Source organism: Branchiostoma lanceolatum, chromosome 1 (genome assembly GCF_035083965.1).
Source record: "Branchiostoma lanceolatum isolate klBraLanc5 chromosome 1, klBraLanc5.hap2, whole genome shotgun sequence".
Lineage (NCBI taxonomy): Eukaryota > Metazoa > Chordata > Leptocardii > Amphioxiformes > Branchiostomatidae > Branchiostoma > Branchiostoma lanceolatum.
This window is the reverse complement of record NC_089722.1, coordinates 30,462,423-30,480,684: the sequence shown is the minus strand read 5'-3', so window position 1 is coordinate 30,480,684 and position 18,262 is coordinate 30,462,423. Positions and strand designations below refer to the sequence as shown.

The 18,262-nt window shown below is 40.3% G+C and overlaps 1 protein-coding gene across 5 annotated transcripts in view; it reads left to right on the top strand.

The window, feature by feature from the left end:
- LOC136448207 (nitric oxide synthase 1-like) overlaps positions 1-18,262 on the top strand; it is a 93,674-nt gene that overhangs the window by 60,819 nt on the left and 14,593 nt on the right. For all 5 annotated transcript variants that reach the window (XM_066447465.1, XM_066447492.1, XM_066447455.1 and 2 more), the window contains exons 3-11: positions 7,225-7,385; positions 8,352-8,514; positions 9,540-9,631; positions 10,382-10,523; positions 11,263-11,402; positions 13,122-13,293; positions 14,546-14,647; positions 15,501-15,695; positions 17,230-17,330. In XM_066447465.1, coding sequence (XP_066303562.1) covers positions 7,225-7,385; positions 8,352-8,514; positions 9,540-9,631; positions 10,382-10,523; positions 11,263-11,402; positions 13,122-13,293; positions 14,546-14,647; positions 15,501-15,695; positions 17,230-17,330 — 1,268 coding nt within the window. The remainder of the gene's footprint in view (positions 1-7,224; positions 7,386-8,351; positions 8,515-9,539; positions 9,632-10,381; positions 10,524-11,262; positions 11,403-13,121; positions 13,294-14,545; positions 14,648-15,500; positions 15,696-17,229; positions 17,331-18,262) is intronic.

Here is an 18,262-nt window from a genome sequence, read left to right as displayed (position 1 = left end):
GAGTTAATGACCTCGACGCCTCGCCAGTTGTTGATAGAATGATGGTTAATAAAGCCGTACTGAGCACGGTCAAACGCGCTTCACTGAACCTCATAATTGTTTCAGCAGCATCTTCCAGCTGCCCCACACATCGGCGCTTCCTTCACCCAAGCTTGTTAAACTCGTTGCTTGATTGCCCATACACGTTTGGTTACGACCTCATGGTCAAGAAGAAAACATTCGGGAAGAAAACACTTACTGTAATTCTTGTTTCTTTCACTGTAACTTTATGTTCATTGTTTTCACGGTCATCTCTGTACCGTGAACTTATCATCACCGTGAAAAACCTGTTGTAATTATTTATAATCTCTTCACACATGAGTTCTGCAAATCACTTGCCGCCACCGTGAAGTTAAAGTTCAATAAAAATATCCATTTTCCATAAACCGTGAAATTTTGCTACCGTGAAGATATATAAAGTGACTTACAGTACTGTACAATATTTGAGTTTGGAAACTCCAAAAAGTTTCACAGGTTGTTAACATTAAATATAACGTTAGATGTTTTCATGATACAGTTGATTTGATATGTAGTGCCATAATCTTATGTGAATGTCCTTGGTGCCTACCATGCCACGGTACGTTATCAAAGTAGAAGCATAACATTTACATGCTTAACTGTTTTGTTTTCCCCTTGTTCACCTTCAACATTACAGGTGATGATATGAATGAATGAACTTTATTTGCTTTCTGCCAACAATTGGCTCTTGCAACAAATTTGTACACAAAATAAAATAGATAATCACAACTGATCAACATTAACATCACAGTAAATAAATAAACGAACGTAAAGCATGAAACACAAATTCAACACAGTACAAAATACAGAATAACAAATGAGCAAAATGAAATAACACTTGAAAAGTTTTTTCATTACTAACAAAAATTAAAAGCTGTTACACCCAGTAAAGTAATTGTAAATTAATTAATACTAAATCATAAAACCAAGGTCAAAATAACATAACATAATCAAATCAACAATAGAGTAATCGTGTCATAAAACATAAAGAGATTAAATGGACATGTCAGATGTGCTGTGTAAACTGCTGATGTGTTGGTGTCTTATGGCGAAAGCAAAGTAAGCATATTTTCCCAGACGTCTAATTACATCAGTAGAGGGCCCCCCCATCAACTCAGTAAACTTGTGTGGATTTGGCTGCTTGACATAATAATAGGGTAACAACCTGGTTCTTAATCTTTTGAGAAAAGGGCATTCCATAACGAAATGGTACTCGTCCTCAATAACTCCCTCATCACATAATGGGCATAACCTGTTCTGTTTATTGATATTTGAGTGACGTCCTACCTCTATTCTTAGTGTGTGGGCTGAGCATCTCAGCTGCGCGAGCGCTTTCCTATATTTAAAGACATTGATAATACTTAAATATCTTTCTGTACAGAATCTGTCTTTGATTTCACCATATGTTTTCAGCCTATTTGAAGTTTCCAATTGATCATTCCATAGTTGTATTGCGTAACGTTTAGTCCTTTTCTTAAATACTCCAATAAATTCATCTTTGTTCCCAACTCCTTGGTTAAACCATGCTTCCTGCATGCCATGTGCAATCAATAACTGTTTAACCTCACTTACCCAGGATTTCCTATCCACCTGGTCCAGGTCATATAATAGTTTATAGCATTTCTTAGTATATCTATTATTATTCAATTCTAACACTTTAACCCAAAACTTAATAATTCTAATGTGTCTGAGGGTGCTCAGTGGATATCTACCCAGTTCCCCCAATACTGCAATGTTTGGTGTGGATTGTCCAAGACCTAGGTAAAACTTACAAAATTTGTTATGAACTATATCTAATTGTTTACAAGGGTGAAAACCCCATATTTCACTTCCGTACATCATGATAGGAAGAATCATAGTGTCAAACATTTTAAAAACTAGTTGTGGTGATAACACTCCAAATTTATGAATCCTCTTTTTTAATATGAAAATTGCTTTAGAAGCCTGACCTGCAAGAGTCTCCTGTGCTTTAAACCAATTACCACTTGATGAGATTATTATACCTAAGTATTTGTAGGTGCTTACTACCTCTACTTTACTCCCAGCATAAAACCATCTCTCAGTCCGTCTAAGTTTCCCCCCATTTCGAAACACCATTACTTTAGTCTTAACTAAATTTACTGTTAACTGCCATTTGTTACAATATGTGTTTAATGCATTTAAGACCCTTTGGAGGCCTATTACTGAGTCAGCGCACAGTGCTAAGTCGTCTGCAAACATCAAGCTTACAATTTCCACATCTCCTACTTGTATACCTCTGCAACCGCTTTGTATCAAATGGTCGTCTAAATCTCTTACAAAGAATGCAAATAGGAAAGGTGATAAGATACAGCCCTGGCGTACTCCCCTGTTACATCTAAACATATCACTTAACTGATTCTTAACTCTGACACATGATTTTACTTCCTGATATAAGGATTGCACAAGTTTCACCATTTTGCTACTTACTCCCCCCTGTAGCAATTTCCACCACAAGTACACTCTATTTACACTATCAAATGCTTTGGAGAAATCAACAAATGCACAGTAAAAACGTCCACGTGGCCTTGTAAGGTATTTGTGTATCAGAGAATTTAAACAGAACAGGTTATCAAGCACACCATATCCTTTTCTGAAACCCATTTGAGATTCCACCAACTTGCCTTCTACTTGAGCCCAGTTGTTAAGTCTATTCCCCAAGATTGTAATATTTTACCAAACACTGATAATAAGGTTATGCTTCTGTAATTTGCTGCATCATCTTTACAGCCAGATTTAAACAGTGGCTGTATAATACCTATTGTCCACTGTTGTGGTATAACTCCTAGTGTAAAACACTTATTAAACAGTGACTTCAGGTAAGGCAAAAGTGTTGAAGTGCTCTCACGAAAGAACTCTGGTAAAAGGTTGTCTATGCCTGGTGCCTTGTTTGTTTTTTAGGTTTCTAACGCTATCTAAAATTTCGTCTTCTGTTATTTCTGCGTCTAGACTATTTCTACCCTGGTCTTCGTTATACAACATGTGCTCAATAAGCTCGCACATATTGCTGTGTTCCTCATGTGTGTAGTCTTCTTCACTCCCATTATATAACTCTTCAAAATAATTTGCAAACTCTTGCTCACTTATATTTCCAATGCTATTCACTTTTCTTCCTTTAGTCAATTTCCAAAATTCCTTGGGATCCCTTTGTAAGTTACTTAGTTCAGCTCTCAGCATTGCAGCATGTGCTCGGCGCTTTGCTCTCGTCAAAGCTTTATATTCTAGTTTAGCCTGTTTATAAGTCTTCCAGTTGTTCTCACTTTGTACCCGTCTATATCTATGTAGGTTCTTACTTACTGTTTGTTTTGCCTGTTTACAGTCCTGATCAAACCATTCTTCTTGATTGTTATTTAGCAAGTTTTCCCTCCAGCCGGGATGCTGTTTCATAGGGTCTGCAGCAATTTCCAGCACTTGCCCTATACCTTCTACCGCGGAGTCTATGTCGTTAACTTGTAACATTAAGCCTATTTCATGTAACAGAGTTTGGACACTTTCTCCTTGTAGTAAGTTCTTAAAATCTTCTACCCTATCCTCCTTCCACTTGTAGCGGACTGTGTTATCCGTAATCCTTGTGTTGTGTTGACTCTGTACTGAGATGTTATTCGTTGGTATTCCACAAACTAGGGGCATGTGATCAGATTCAACTCTAGATAGCACCTTGAAGTCTGTAATGGTGTTTAGCATTCTGTCATTTACTAAGATGTAGTCCACAACACTTCTTCCTGGCATTCCCTCTTTACTGCGGATGTGCTCCTTTATACAGGTGAAGTTGCCCTTCTTGTCTCCAAACAATCTGCCATTTATAATCCTTAGATTTGTTGATTTACATAGATTAATCAAATTAAATCCAAAGGTATTGGTTTGCCTGTCTTCAGATGCTCTCTGGGGGGGAGCTGCATCTGTTCTGTACCCATGAGGGAGCGGGAGGAATTCATTATCATCATCCTCTTCCAACATTTAATCACATAGGTTTCCAGTACGGGCATTAAAATCTCCCATTATCATATAGTTACAGTTATCAAATTCTGAGGTAAGTTTGGACAATTCCGCTTCTACAATTTGAAAAGTATCCTCTGTGTAGTGCACCGGTGATTCCGCAGGGGAGATATACACAACACCGACTATCAAGCTAACTTGCAATCCAAAAAATTCTTTATCAAACAGACACCAAATAATATTCTTTGACTGACTAGGAAGACGTTTGATGCCTTTATTTAGTTCAGCTCTTATAAACAGAGCTAAACCCCCTGAATTCCTAATTGCTGTTTTTTCTTGATTCTGTTACTTGTGTACACTGTATACCCTTCCAGGGAAATGTCGTCCTTTTCTTGCGCCCAAGTCTCCTGCAAACCAAAAATATCATGTTGTTTTAAAAATTCTACAAAATCACAATCTTCTAGCTTAGCTAACAGTCCATTTACATTCCATGACAAGAATGATAAGGTGTTTCTTTCATTATTGACTCTTAAGGCTGTGTCCTCTTTGCCCAAAACTCAAAAAAGGTGGCAGTATTTTGATTTGTGTCCATATTGTCCACAAGTGAAACACTGCAGTCTGTGTCTACAAATCTTAGCATTGTGTCCCGCAATGCCGCATATCTGGCATTTCTGCCCATTTGTATTATGTTCTTTGACACGATTCGCTCCATACCTGTACATGTGGTTCTGATGGCACAGACCTGCTTTCTCCATAATGGCCAATGCCATGGTTTCCGTACCTTCTCTGTTTACATGCAGGCCATCATTGTTATATAGGCTAGCATCTATCAGTCCTTCAGACATAAAACGGTCTGTGCAATCAATGAACAATGTACCCTCTAGCTGACTGGCAAGAAGTTTCAGCTGCCTGTTCACATACATTACCATGTCATTCTTCTCTCTACTATCCAACCTTGGCAATAGACTTGCAAATACTACCTGGCATCCAGGCTGGATCCTCTTTACTTCATCATATAAAGTTCTATATTTGGACTCTATTACTTTAAGTGAGTCTTTGCCGAGGTTGTTAGTTCCCACATGGACAATTACTTGACTTGTTTCTGTTTGGACAGATAACAAAACTGACAACTTAGACACAATTGTTTCAATTCTTGCACCTGGGAATGCAGAAACTACAAGCTGACTGTCAACATTGACTTCTTTATTAAAGTAGTTCTGTAATCTGCGTACATTTGAATCTCCTATCAACAGGGTTTTCCCCTCCTTTCTCATTGGTGTACCCTGCTCTACTGTATTTCTTACCTCTATCCTCTCACCAGGTGGGCTAGTGCCTTGTTGAACACCATCTAGATCACTGAAGCTTCCCCTATCCATTGATAGTTCTTTTGTTTGTTCAGGTGGAGCCACATCATCATTTAACAAAACCCCATACGTGAACTCTAGTACTCTGCAACAAACCCTTCTTTCAATTTCCTGTTCTTCTACATCTATTACATCATCTTCCCAACAACACATGTCTCTGTTTTATTTGTCTTGACTGCACTAGGTCAGTGTCAGCTAACACTTCCTCGCTACTACCACTGCTACTAACACTATCTCTCAGTTTCCGCAGTCTATCCATCATCTGTCTATGTTCTTCTTCATCCCCCTGTTCTTCTTCCTGTCTTCTGACCCAATCTTCTTTCATCTTTTCCCACTCATCGAATTCATCTTCCATTTTCTGTCTTAGTAAGGTTACCATATCTCCCTTTGTTTTCAGCTCTCCCTTGTCTATCATCCTTCTGGACAGTTCAATCCTAAGCTCTGATACCTTCAGTCTCGACAGGAGGGCTATGGAAACCTCTCTGCTGTAACCATGCTGACTACTGTAGTAGCCCATTTCAAAAGTTCAAATTTAAAATCTCTCAGTACCAGTAAGCAAGGATTCTGTGTGATACATGTAAAGAACCAGAACAGTCTCACAGTTTTCCTCTCCAAGTGATTCAGTAGTGCTGTCGTACGTAGACTCTGGAAACTGGTGATCTTCCTGAAGGGACGCGTGCTGCACTCCCGCTGCTGGGCTGCTGGGCTGCTGGGCTTACACGCTTCTCGAAGCCTGTCGCCTGTACTGCAATTCAAAGAAACTTTCGGCAGAACACAGATTCGATGAACTCCGTATCACTCACAGAAATCAATTCATTCCAGGCCGTGTGTAAGCCTGCAAGCAGACTCCACAACACGAAACTTACCGACAAGGGCCCCACTAAAGGAGCCCGCTGCGGTTGTAGAATTCAGGCGAGGGTACGATATAGGGTATGCCGTGTAGCTTCCTCGTCAAATGGCCTCCGAACTTGGTGGTCGTCGCGTTGAGGACTGTGCAATCTCCCACACGCCCTCCCCAAGATGGCGGTTGCCTAGTGACGCCGTACCTGGTGGCTCGAATTACACGAACTTGGCCACTAAAACTGCATAAAAGTTTGACCACGTAAGTCACTAAGGTGTTATAAGCGAATAGGTCCACTGCTGGATGGCAGTTGGGGTAATAGTTGATAAAAACGAGCTACTGGTTCAGAGGACAGTAAATGGCGACCATCTTGCTCCTCTGACCTCTCAGTGTCCTCCTGATGATACTTACCCTGGCATTTGATGGGATAGTAAAACTACTGCATTTAGCCCATGTGGGCAAGAACATGCAAATATCAAATATCTTCACCATCATTTGTTGTCACAAATTACATATTGCAACAGGAAGGCACAACCGCACGCTTCTAAAACATAGACTTTGCCAATATTGAAAGTAAGGTCAAATAGAAGATGAGTGACACTTTATTTTAGACTGTAGACTTTACGATAATTAAAGAAATGTTCTTTTCATTTGTATTAATGAAAATTCCAATACTTTGAATAGTTAAACGCAACGGATAAATTCATATTTTTGTTGCGTCTGGACAACCCTTGTATAAGAAATGTGATCTGTTCATGCATCTACACATGTACAAAGAAGCGAGAAGAAGTTGACTCGACTGGATTATCTTAGTTTATCACTTTCGTCTACCATGTATGTTTAAACTATGTACTGTATATATTTCACCATATATGTCACTTACATGTTAGTTAGGTTTATGTTAGACGACCTGTACCTAGCCCCTCGGGGCACGAATGTACAATAAAGGTCTTCATTCAGTTTCAGCTCATTCATTCATTAAACTCTTGTTGTTTGTTTTACTGACAGATAAACCCCTGTTCGGGTACAAAGTGTCTGGGCTCGTTGATGCGTCCTAACGCCGCTGCCCAGGCCAAGAGCGCCCGGCCGGCTGGGGAACCCAGACCGAAGGATGAAGTCTTAGAGCACGCCAAAGAGTTCCTGGACGAATTTTTCGCGTCAATCAAACGGTAAGAAGCCTGCTCGTTTGTTCTTTGTTTCAGGAAGGATACCAGCATCAAATTGGTAGCATGATGAGTTTTTTTTGGAGGGGGCATGGTGTTCAACAAGTTCTTGTGATAATAGATCAACAGGGGTGGGTTGAAAACCCTTTTCGAACCAAGAACACTAGATTCCGTGTAACTCCCTGACACGCTCCCAATAGTACGAAATCGGACACCACGTAAGTAGCTAGTATAGGTCATCCGTCATCAACCTGCCTGCTGGAATGCCAGATCTTACTAACAACGTACTAGTATATAGTGACAGGCCAGAGCCCATGCACTCTTGAATATCAAATTAGCATAATTAGGGACAACGTCTTTGATTACGTTGATGCGAGACTTTACTGAGTGGAAACGATTTTGTTTGCTTGTTTGAACCTTCGTTTATTCGTGAGAATCTCAAATCAGCCTGCACACCGTTAAACATAGTGCTGCGTACCTAAACGTAACACCAGGTACAGGTACCGGTACAAAGGTTTAGGTACAGGTCCGGACCTGTACCTGTACCTGAAAAATTTGAAAAATTAACATGTGTTTTTATGAACATCGTCAATAATGACAGAAACATAGATAAACTGTTTTCAACTAGTCAGTATCTTTATTTAAAGAACATAACTAGGTTTCCTACCGCCAAACTCTCTTGACCTTGCTGTCAAAACTCCCGGCCTGCCTGAATGAGCCGTTGCATTTCAGTTACGCTGTTCTAAGTTGTCACTTTGGTCACGTTTGGTTTGCATGAGGCAATGGGGTCAGGAGATCAGTCACAAAATAAGCACATACTTGGTGTAAATTTGTATCGGTACAGTACCGGTACTTCATGATCCGGTATTTGGATCTGTACCTAATCAATTTTATGGTACAGTACCGGTACACAGGACCGGTACGCAGCACTAGTTAAACATCACTGTCTTCTTTGTCCTTGCTCCCACGCAGCGCTAACACACAGGCACACAAGCAGAGATGGGCGGAGGCGAAGGTGCAGATCGAGGAGAAGGGTTGGTACGAGCTGACGCAGATGGAGCTGACGTACGGAGCCAAGCTCGCCTGGAGGAACGCGCCCAGATGTGTGGGCAGAATACAGTGGTCTAAACTACAGGTAAAAGAACAACAATTTCTCGTTTGTCTTGTTTAATTGTAATTTGATTGATTGATTTATTTGGCTGTAGAAAAAAGCTACCCAAATAGCCGAGGGTTCATCTGATCACAAAGGGTTAGCCCTGGTAACTGTACAACATACAAAGTTCAATACTAATTCATTGATTTTTTTAGATATATAAATGGTTTATTGGCTTATTCAGGAATTGACACATACAGAAATCAAAACAGCATTGCAGCCGATGTTACCTTCTTTAAAGTAAACCGGCTGAATTAAGCAGTCTTAAAATTTTAATTTTCAAGCAAAAAAAGAGCACATTCAAACAATCTGAAAATATATACAAAAGACAATTATGCCAATAAGGTTGTTTATACTTAACATTACATGTGTCAATTGATCACTTCCTGTCATCTTACGGTGAACGTGACTAGCAGATGAAAAATATATTGCTGCGAAAACACGAACAAACAGACAGACAGACAAAAAAGAAAACCTCCCCGTGAAATTGTAGCCTCTTCCATTGACCCCGTGTCCTGGACTGATTAAGGACTATAGTTCTACCACCTCTGAACTCTTATTTCCTGTCACTCCCTAAAGTCTGACCTTTGCGGTTACTAAGTCAAGACAATGTTACATGCTAATAGTTAAATTAGCTCCTGGTATAAAACCTAGTTTCCCAATTCTTTATTTAGTCACTGAAGAAAGTCAGCGGATGCTGTCTGAAAACCGTTTCAAAATTTTATCCAGTTGCTTGAGTAACTATTTTTGGCGTATCTTATTACCTGGATGTCTAACCTTCACCAAAGTACAGGACACGGTTAGGATCACTACAATGCTCTCAGCCACTCGTTGTTAAATTGCTCATCATCCTCACTGTGCGTTCCTGTACGTGTGAACTCGCTTGTCTATGATATATGATATATTGCCTTTCACGCTGAATGGTTTAACGTGTTACTGCTTAAGTTACGACTCCGAAACTTAACTCTGTGTGAAAGGCAATAGCTCTTGACCTGTGCATATTTCAGGTGTTCGACGCTCGGTACGTGACTACAGCACGAGGCATGTATGAAGCCATTTGCAACCATATCAAGTATGCAACCAACAAGGGAAACCTCAGGTACACAACCTTGCACTCACTATAGGGTCTTATCTATATCTATTTGATCTATTTCTTCAAAATTTGTTAATTATGATTAGCATTGATCATATTAGCGTACCTTATAATGTTTCATACCTTAAAATTCATTTTTTTATTTCCTCGTATCTGTTCATCTATTAGGATTTATCATATAGGTTCAACTTATTTTCTATCGTTAATTTTGTTTGGTTTTGAGTTATGTACAATTTATGATATAATTCCTTTTCTTAAGTTTCGATTGGAGGCCCACGAAAAGCCACCTAGGCTTCTGCCCCCGGCATATTTTGTTTGCCCTGTATTTCTTTGTTTTAAGATACTTGTACATATACGAAACAATAAACAATATTTCTCTATTTTATCAGTGTCAGTTGAAACGCATGCACCGACAAAGGATGTTTCGATGTTCTGTGTTTTCTGGTTGTAAATATCAAATATGAACAAAACATATCGGTGATATCGATCGGTTGCCAATTCAACTCTTTGGCGTTTAAACATAAGCGTAATATATTGAGGAACTGAATTCGTATTCAAGTAAACTATCCTACAATTGTCTTCGCCTCATTTACCTATCACTTCATAGTATTTGTTAAATACCCTGGACTTCAGATTCTTTTTATTCACTGACGAAATATCGTGTCTTCTATCTGAAACGTCTGACCGTTGCAATACTTTTCCAGTTGTTAGCGTAACTTTTGTACTGTGCTTTAATACATTTTTTGTAATTCAAAGGTCGGCCATCACTATCTTCCCCGCTCGCACCGATGGCAAACACGACTTCAAGGTGTGGAACTCGCAGTTTGTCCGGTATGCCGGGTACAAGCAGCCGGACGGTTCCGTCGTTGGTGACCCAGCAAGCGTGGAGTTCACTGAGGTACCGATCCGACAAGCGCGGAGTTCCCCTTTAGGGAACACCACAGCATTGACTTATGCAACGGTCATATTTTCAAACCGGGACCTGTTTGCCGGAACAAAAAATAAATGTGCATGTCAAGAAATAGACACATATTGTGCTCATGAATAATAGTTTTTGTCTTTTATGCCATACTTTTCGTTCCCGCAAACTGCCCGGTCGGGCCCCGGTTTGAAAATGTGATCGTAGCATTATAGAGGCCTAGAAAACTAGAAATAGCTACGAGTATCTGCATCAGTAAGTACGGACAGGTTTGCGTTTTAGTTTAACTCATGTCGGGGGGATTCGAAATTGTAGGTAGGTGACATAATTTGTAGGGGTGAACATCATATGTTATCATAGTGTACCATTCACGTGTTCCATCCTACACAATCTAAGTGCATGAGACCATTAAATGATCGCCTGGTATCCATCCTCTACTAGCTCCATTGCGCTTCTCTGATCGCTAATCTGATGTATTCGGTAAGGGAAGCAATAAGATTATTTAACCGGAGGTAAAATAGGGTGGATGCCAGGCCAGATAGAACGATAGTACAGTGAATAAGGCACTAAATACACAAAATACGCCCTTCAAATGTTGTATTTCATTAATTCACATGTAGATTCCCAACCTCTCACACCCAAGTAAATACATTGCAATAGGACGAGGTATATGTTCATGTACATGAATTTGAATTGCGTTTTGACATTTTGTATATAGATCTGTCAGAGCCTAGGATGGAAAGGGAGGAACGGACCGTTTGACGTCCTACCCATGGTGCTGTCTGCTAACGGTCAGGACCCGGAGCTGTTCGAGCTGTCAAGGGACCTAGTGTTGGAGGTGGAGCTCAAACATCCCAAGTAAGCGCAACTCATCTTACAGGCAGATTCATGATTGCACCGTCCCAAAGCTCAAGGTATATCTACAACTTTCCTCATGTAAATCTCAAACATCCCAAGTAAGTACAACTCATAGTACTGGCAGGTTCAGGATTGCCACGTCCCACAACTCTTCAAGGTATATCTACGACTTTCCTCGTGTAGATCTCAAACATCCCAAGTAAGTACAACTCATAGTACTGGCAGATTCAGGATTGCCACGTCCCACAACTCTTCAAGGTATATCTACGACTTTCCTCGTGTAGATCTCAAACATTCCAAGTAAGTACAACTCATTGTACAGGCAGATTCAGGATTGCCACGTCCCAAAACTCTTCAAGGTATATCTACGACTTTCCTCGTGTAGATCTCAAACATTCCAAGTAAGTACAACTCATTGTACTGGCAGATTCAGGATTGCCACGTCCCAAAACTCTTCAAGGTATATCTACGACTTTCGAATTCCTCATGTAAATCTCAAACATCCCAAGTAAGTACAACTCATTGTACAGGCAGATTCAGGATTGCCACGTCCCAAAACTCTTCAAGGTATATCTACGACTTTCCTCATGTAAACCTCAAACATTCCAAGTAAGTACAACTCATCCTACAGGCAGACTCAGGATTGCCACGTCCCAAAACTCTTCAAGGTATATCTATGACTTTCCTCATGTAGATCTCAAACATTCCAAGTAAGTACAACTCATCCTACAGGCAGATTCAGGATTGCCACGTCCCAAAACTCTTCAAGGTATATCTACGACTTTCCTCATGTAAATCTCAAACATTCCAAGTAAGTACAACTTATCCTACAGGCAGATTCAGGATTGCCACGTCCCAAAACTCTTCAAGGTATATCTACGACTTTCCTCATGTAGATCTCAAACATTCCAAGTAAGCACAACTCATTGTACAGGCAGGTTCAGGATTGCACCGTCCCAAAACTCTTCAAGGTATATCTACGACTTTCCTCATGTAAATCTCAAACATTCCAAGTAAGCACAACTCATTGTACAGGCAGATTCAGGATTGCCACGTCCCAAAACTCTTCAAGGTATATCTACGACTTTCCTCATGTAGATCTCAAACATTCCAAGTAAGTACAACTCATCCTACAGGTAGATTCAGGATTGCTAGGTCCCAAAACACTTTAAGGTACCATCTACGACTATCATCATGTTGTTGGAAGAAACGCTAATCAAATGTCCCAAGTAATTAGTACAAAGCATCGTACAAAGAACTCTAAGATTGCCAGGTCCCTAATTTCGACGAAATACTTTTAATAACTGATTCAAGACTGTTGCTATATCTACGACTTTCTTCATGTTTGGGACATAGAGATCAAGCATCCAAAGTAAGTACTGCTCATCGTAAAGGCAGCTCCAAGATTGCGGGCTCTTAAGCTTTTTTACAAAAAATACTTTCACATAGCTGCTTAAAGATCCTTTGAGTTGTTCTCTATGAGTTGTCCCAGAAATAGTTGCCAACAATACTAGCAAATATGGCAAATATTGCATTTCATTCTGCATTCTGCAGTGCAATGGATGCTACTGCTGCTGCTGCTGCTGATGATGATGATGATGACGACAATGCGACAATGATGATGTTGATTATGGTGCTGCTGCTGATGATGATGATGATGATGCTTTTACCAGTAGTTTTCCTGCCTGATTTTTTTACCTCACCTATTATTTCACCCAGATACGCGTGGTTCAAAGAGCTTGGAATGAAGTGGTACGCCCTGCCGGCGGTGGCTAACATGCTGTTCGACGTGGGTGGAGTTGAGTTCCCGGCGGCGCCCTTCAGCGGCTGGTACATGTGCACGGAGATCGGCAGAGACCTGTGCGACATCAACAGATACAACTACACAGAGGTCTGTAGATCTTGAAGTGTTGTATGTAGATCTGTCGTTTTATTATGCGTGTCGTAGTCAATCGTATGTGCGTGTCGTGTTTTGCAGCGCTAATATCATATAAATGACGTTTCATTCGAATACCGACTCCATGCGGTCGTATAATTTACGCAAAACGTCATCATAAGTGCAAGGAATCACAAGCTACTGGAAACATATCTGAATAAAAAGACTCTTTTTACACAACCAAGAGATTTATTCCACCAACGTTTCGGTGACCATCTGTTACCTTCTTCAAGGCAATTCTGACTGGTTCACATAGTAATGCAGCACAGGTGTCGCTGCTTATACATAATGAGATGCAAGAACAAGGTGACAGATGGTCCCGAAACGTCGGTTGAATAAATCTCTTGGTTGAATGTGTAAAAAGAGTATTTTCATTAAGTGACTTACCAACCTGATGAAACTATTCACGGATGGAAACATATCTATTGGTATCATCAAGTACAGAAACAACGAAACTTCATGCTCTTATCCTTCTCTCATGAATCAATCGGAAGCTGCACTGTGTTTCTATAAATCCAGGAAGAGTAGATTATGTCTTCAAGTCAAATTTAATGGATTTCTGATAAAACATCATCAAACATTAAACACCGAGATGAATCCTTTGAGAGTGTAGACGATATACAGATCCGACTACAAGCTCGTTCAAAGATGTCATGCCATATTTCTTGGGCATGTAAAGGACAAAGCCCCTCTCACGCATAGCCTACCATGGCCTCCCGACCTTCTCCAGACCATGTCCGGGAGTTAGTCGTGAGCAAGGTCATCTATGGTTGGGAGTTGGTCGTCAAGATTGCCTTCTAGTTTTCAAAACTCGTCTGAGACAGCCGTCGGAAAAGTCATATTCTGCTTAGATGCGAACAGAAGAGCGAACTGGAGCTAGAATAAGACGGTTTTCTAGACTACTCACAACCCAGTGACGACCTAGGTTGGGAAGTGGTCGGGAGCAAAGTCGTGGGAAGATCCTGAATGTGTGACAGCGGCTTAATGCAGGTGCTGCACGCCAGTCTTACCGAAACCCTTGGAAATATCGCTTGTAATCATCAGTTGAAAATATCATCATCGTATACCATCTGACTGACACGTCACTGACATAATACTACAATATAGCAATAACACCATAACGATTACCATCATGCTGGGATGAGCTCCCATAATCCCACAACAAGATGTCAATGGAAATGAACCCTTGATTACCTGTTCATTGCAGCAAATTGCCAAAAGGATGGGGCTTGATACAGGACGAGCGTCGTCACTATGGAGAGACCTGGCTATGATCGAGGCAAATGTCGCCATTCTCCATAGCTTTCAGGTATGGCCAGTGTGTATACATTATCTTTAAAAAGCTATCTTATTTTCTTTAGAATATTTTATTGACAAAGGCATTCATCATGTGGCTTCACGTTTGCTTGTTACCTTACTCACCATCACTACATAAATGCAATGACTATACTTACGTCGTGACTATAATCATCTATTTATCAAATCTTTGTAACAATTTGGTAGTACTTTAAGTCCAGTATACGTAAATCGATGTTATCATGATCATAAGTCTAATCGAAAGTATTTGGTGGATAACAAAGTTCTTTATTCGAAGCCAGGGAAAGGACGTTTCGATGACCATCTGTCATCTTCTTTAGTGCAATGATTGGTTCACTTTGCGCTGCAGCTTGGACAACACTCTACATTTACGACCGAATTGTCAGCAGTGACACATAGCTTCAGTGCAAAGGGAACAGGTTATCATTTCTCTAAAGAACTTGACAGACGGTAATCGAAACATCTACTGTTATCAAATAAAAAGACTCTTTTTACACAACCAAGAGATTTATTCCACCGTCTGTCACCTTCTTCGAGGCAATTCTGACTGGTTCACATAGAAATGAAGCACAGGTGTATATACATAATGAGATGCATTTCCAAACGCAAAATACTTACATATGTACAATCACAGGAGATGACATCACTATGTGAACCAGTCAGAATTGCCTTGAAGAAGGTGACAGATGGTCACCGAAACGTCGGAGGAATAAATCTCTTGGTTGTGTAAAAAGAGCCTTTTTATTCAGTCATTCACCAACCTGTTGAAACCATTCACGGACGAAAGTCATTGACCAACTTCATGAAATTATTCACGGAGAAAGGTATGTACGTACGTTCCACAGACAGGCAATGTGACCATCACCGATCACCACACCGCGTGTGAGTCCTTCATGAAGCACATGGAGAACGAACAGCGCCTGCGCGGTGGGTGTCCTGCGGACTGGGTCTGGATCGTCCCGCCTGTCTCTGCTTCTCTCACTCCCGTCTTCCACCAGGAGATGATCAGCTACTACCTGAGACCGTCTTACGAATATCAGGTAACGTCTTTTTTCTCAGTCTTTTTATTAATTTTCAAAATAGCAAAGAAAAATAAGAACATGGCACATATGCAAAATAAGTGAAACACATGAGAAACCACAAAACAGATACAGTACATAAAACCGGGAAACAATAACATTTGATCACAAATAGTTCATGAGAACCCATGCTTGGTAATCAATAACATAATGAGAAGAATGATTTATGCTGAAAGGACAGTTTACATTCTTCCCCACTTTCCCAGGTCTTTTTTAGTCTTATCCAGTCGTTTGGCAATAATATACTCTAATTGTTGAACATAAGCGACACAAGAAATTAAACAAGATAAATGTAACGTCTTTTCACGATATTGAGTTTGACAGAACTGGGCAACGATAACTTAAATCACCAAAGATTTTATTAAAGGCATTAATTTGCAGATGAGTATTTGTAAGGTTAAAGAACCAACCATCAGGTAAAGTCTTAGGGATTTGAAGAAACGAAGTACAAAACGAAATTAATACGGTGGTAATAGTAAGCAATGTTGGGCTATCGTGAAAATTCGGCAGTATTCATGCGGCGCCAAAGATACAAAAATAATGACCGTAAAAATCTTCGTGGAATTGCATTTATCTGGTCAATTAGGGTCCCGGGTCACATACGTCATACGATCGTCGCACGATTGCAAACTTGGGGGCATTCTTGGGATAGTCGTACAAAATTTATCTGCCTGCTTGAAATTTATTCGACACCACGACGGTCCACGACGACATGAACGCATCATAAGGTCTCATTCCTGTGTTAGGCCGTTCCATTGGAATCAACGTTGAAATACGCAACTTAATGACTAAAAATCTAGAAAACGAAAAAATTCTGGAGATGTTTTACTTTTTGTTGGAAGCACACGTGTTCATCATGCAGCAAAAAAAAATTCACCCAAATATAACCGTGACAACGATATCTATCGCATTTTAAACTGCAGGTACCCACTATCCGCACGGGGCCGCTGTTGTACCGCAAGCTAGCGCCTGACCGTATCACTCATAGCAAAATGCGTACACGTCCGACCTATCGCTCGGATGACGAAACTTTCCTACCTAATCCTGCCAGTAATAAACAAGCTTTCGTCTCAAATTCTTGTTATATCAGGTGGGGCCGATAAAAGGCAATTTGTGATCCACCTATACACGCGCCTCTCATGCCCAGTTATTTTTTCAGGCCGGATTCTTTTAGAACACACATACACGCGGAGTAACACAGGATTGAGACCTTACGGCATTTGGGAGTTTAGATTCGATGCACTACGAAACATGGTAATAGTACGCCATCTTGGGCTGTCGTATCGTATTCATGCTGCGTCTACGATACAAACGACAGTGACCGTACAACATCTGTTTACAGTCCTTGAATTGCTTTCCTCATGTTATTTAGAAAGAATTACAATCATCTAACGTTATGGATAATGCAATTATAGCAAGAAAATATGGCTTGAAGTTATCGCAATCTTTTAGTAATCATTTTGAAAGTTTACCGTATTACGTGCCGCCATCTTAGGAGGATGCGTGGAAGACCCACGTGTGGAAGAAGAAGGAGGACACCAAGAGGATCATGCCTGGGAAGGCGAAAAGAAAGTTCGGCTTCAAGGAAGTGGCCAAGTGAGTCTTCCAACATAGTTGTTTATCTCTAGGGTACCATATTAGGACGCTTGAATTTGAATAATGCTTTCCTGCATACATTGTTCCATATTATTACCTGATGCGTCTTTGGCCCCCTGTCCACAAGACGGTAATGGATGAATAACCGTTGACTGACCAAAAAGACCCTTGATTTTGGGGTCCCCAGAAAGTACGAAATGGAACGACATGGAACGAAATGGAACGAACTAAAACAAAATACTTCTGTATTTAAAATGCTTCCTGTTCCGGTCTATTGTTAATGTTACAACGTTCCTTATATTTCGCTATCTACTGGTATTCCATTTCATAATGTTACATATGAAACGAAGTATATGTTGTTTTGTTCCTTAGTTGCCACTAATTGTTATTCATTGGAATATGACGCACGATGTAAAAGTATGATCTAGATTAAAGGCAACAAAATACGTATAGAAACCTTTTAAGAATTCGCTCTTTATGCATGAAATTCGTTGAGCCACCTGTCAAATCTTTGGTCATCTAATCAAACATATTTCTATCCTTCAATATGTTAATAGTAATCGAGACGATGGAAAAATATTTTTTTAACTAGTACGCACGAACTACAGTTTTGAGTCTAAGATAAGGTGTGCAAAATTACCTCTAGATATAGCGTATTTACAACGATTTCTTGTTCCCTTCTGCTTTTGTCCCCCTTTATCCGATTCAAATCCACCGAGTCTTGCGTCCCTCTAATGCCTACTAATTCCACTGAAAACTGAAACACGTCCAATTTCCCCACCGCACGACTCATTAAAACACGCTAATCGTTGCATTAATGAAACAACCTGACATGCATCCGCTTTTGGAGATTTTGGAGGGACAAGGGAGATCCCAAAGCGTAAGTAGACCTGGGGGGGATTCCAAATCGCTCTCCGGTTCATTTCAGGGCT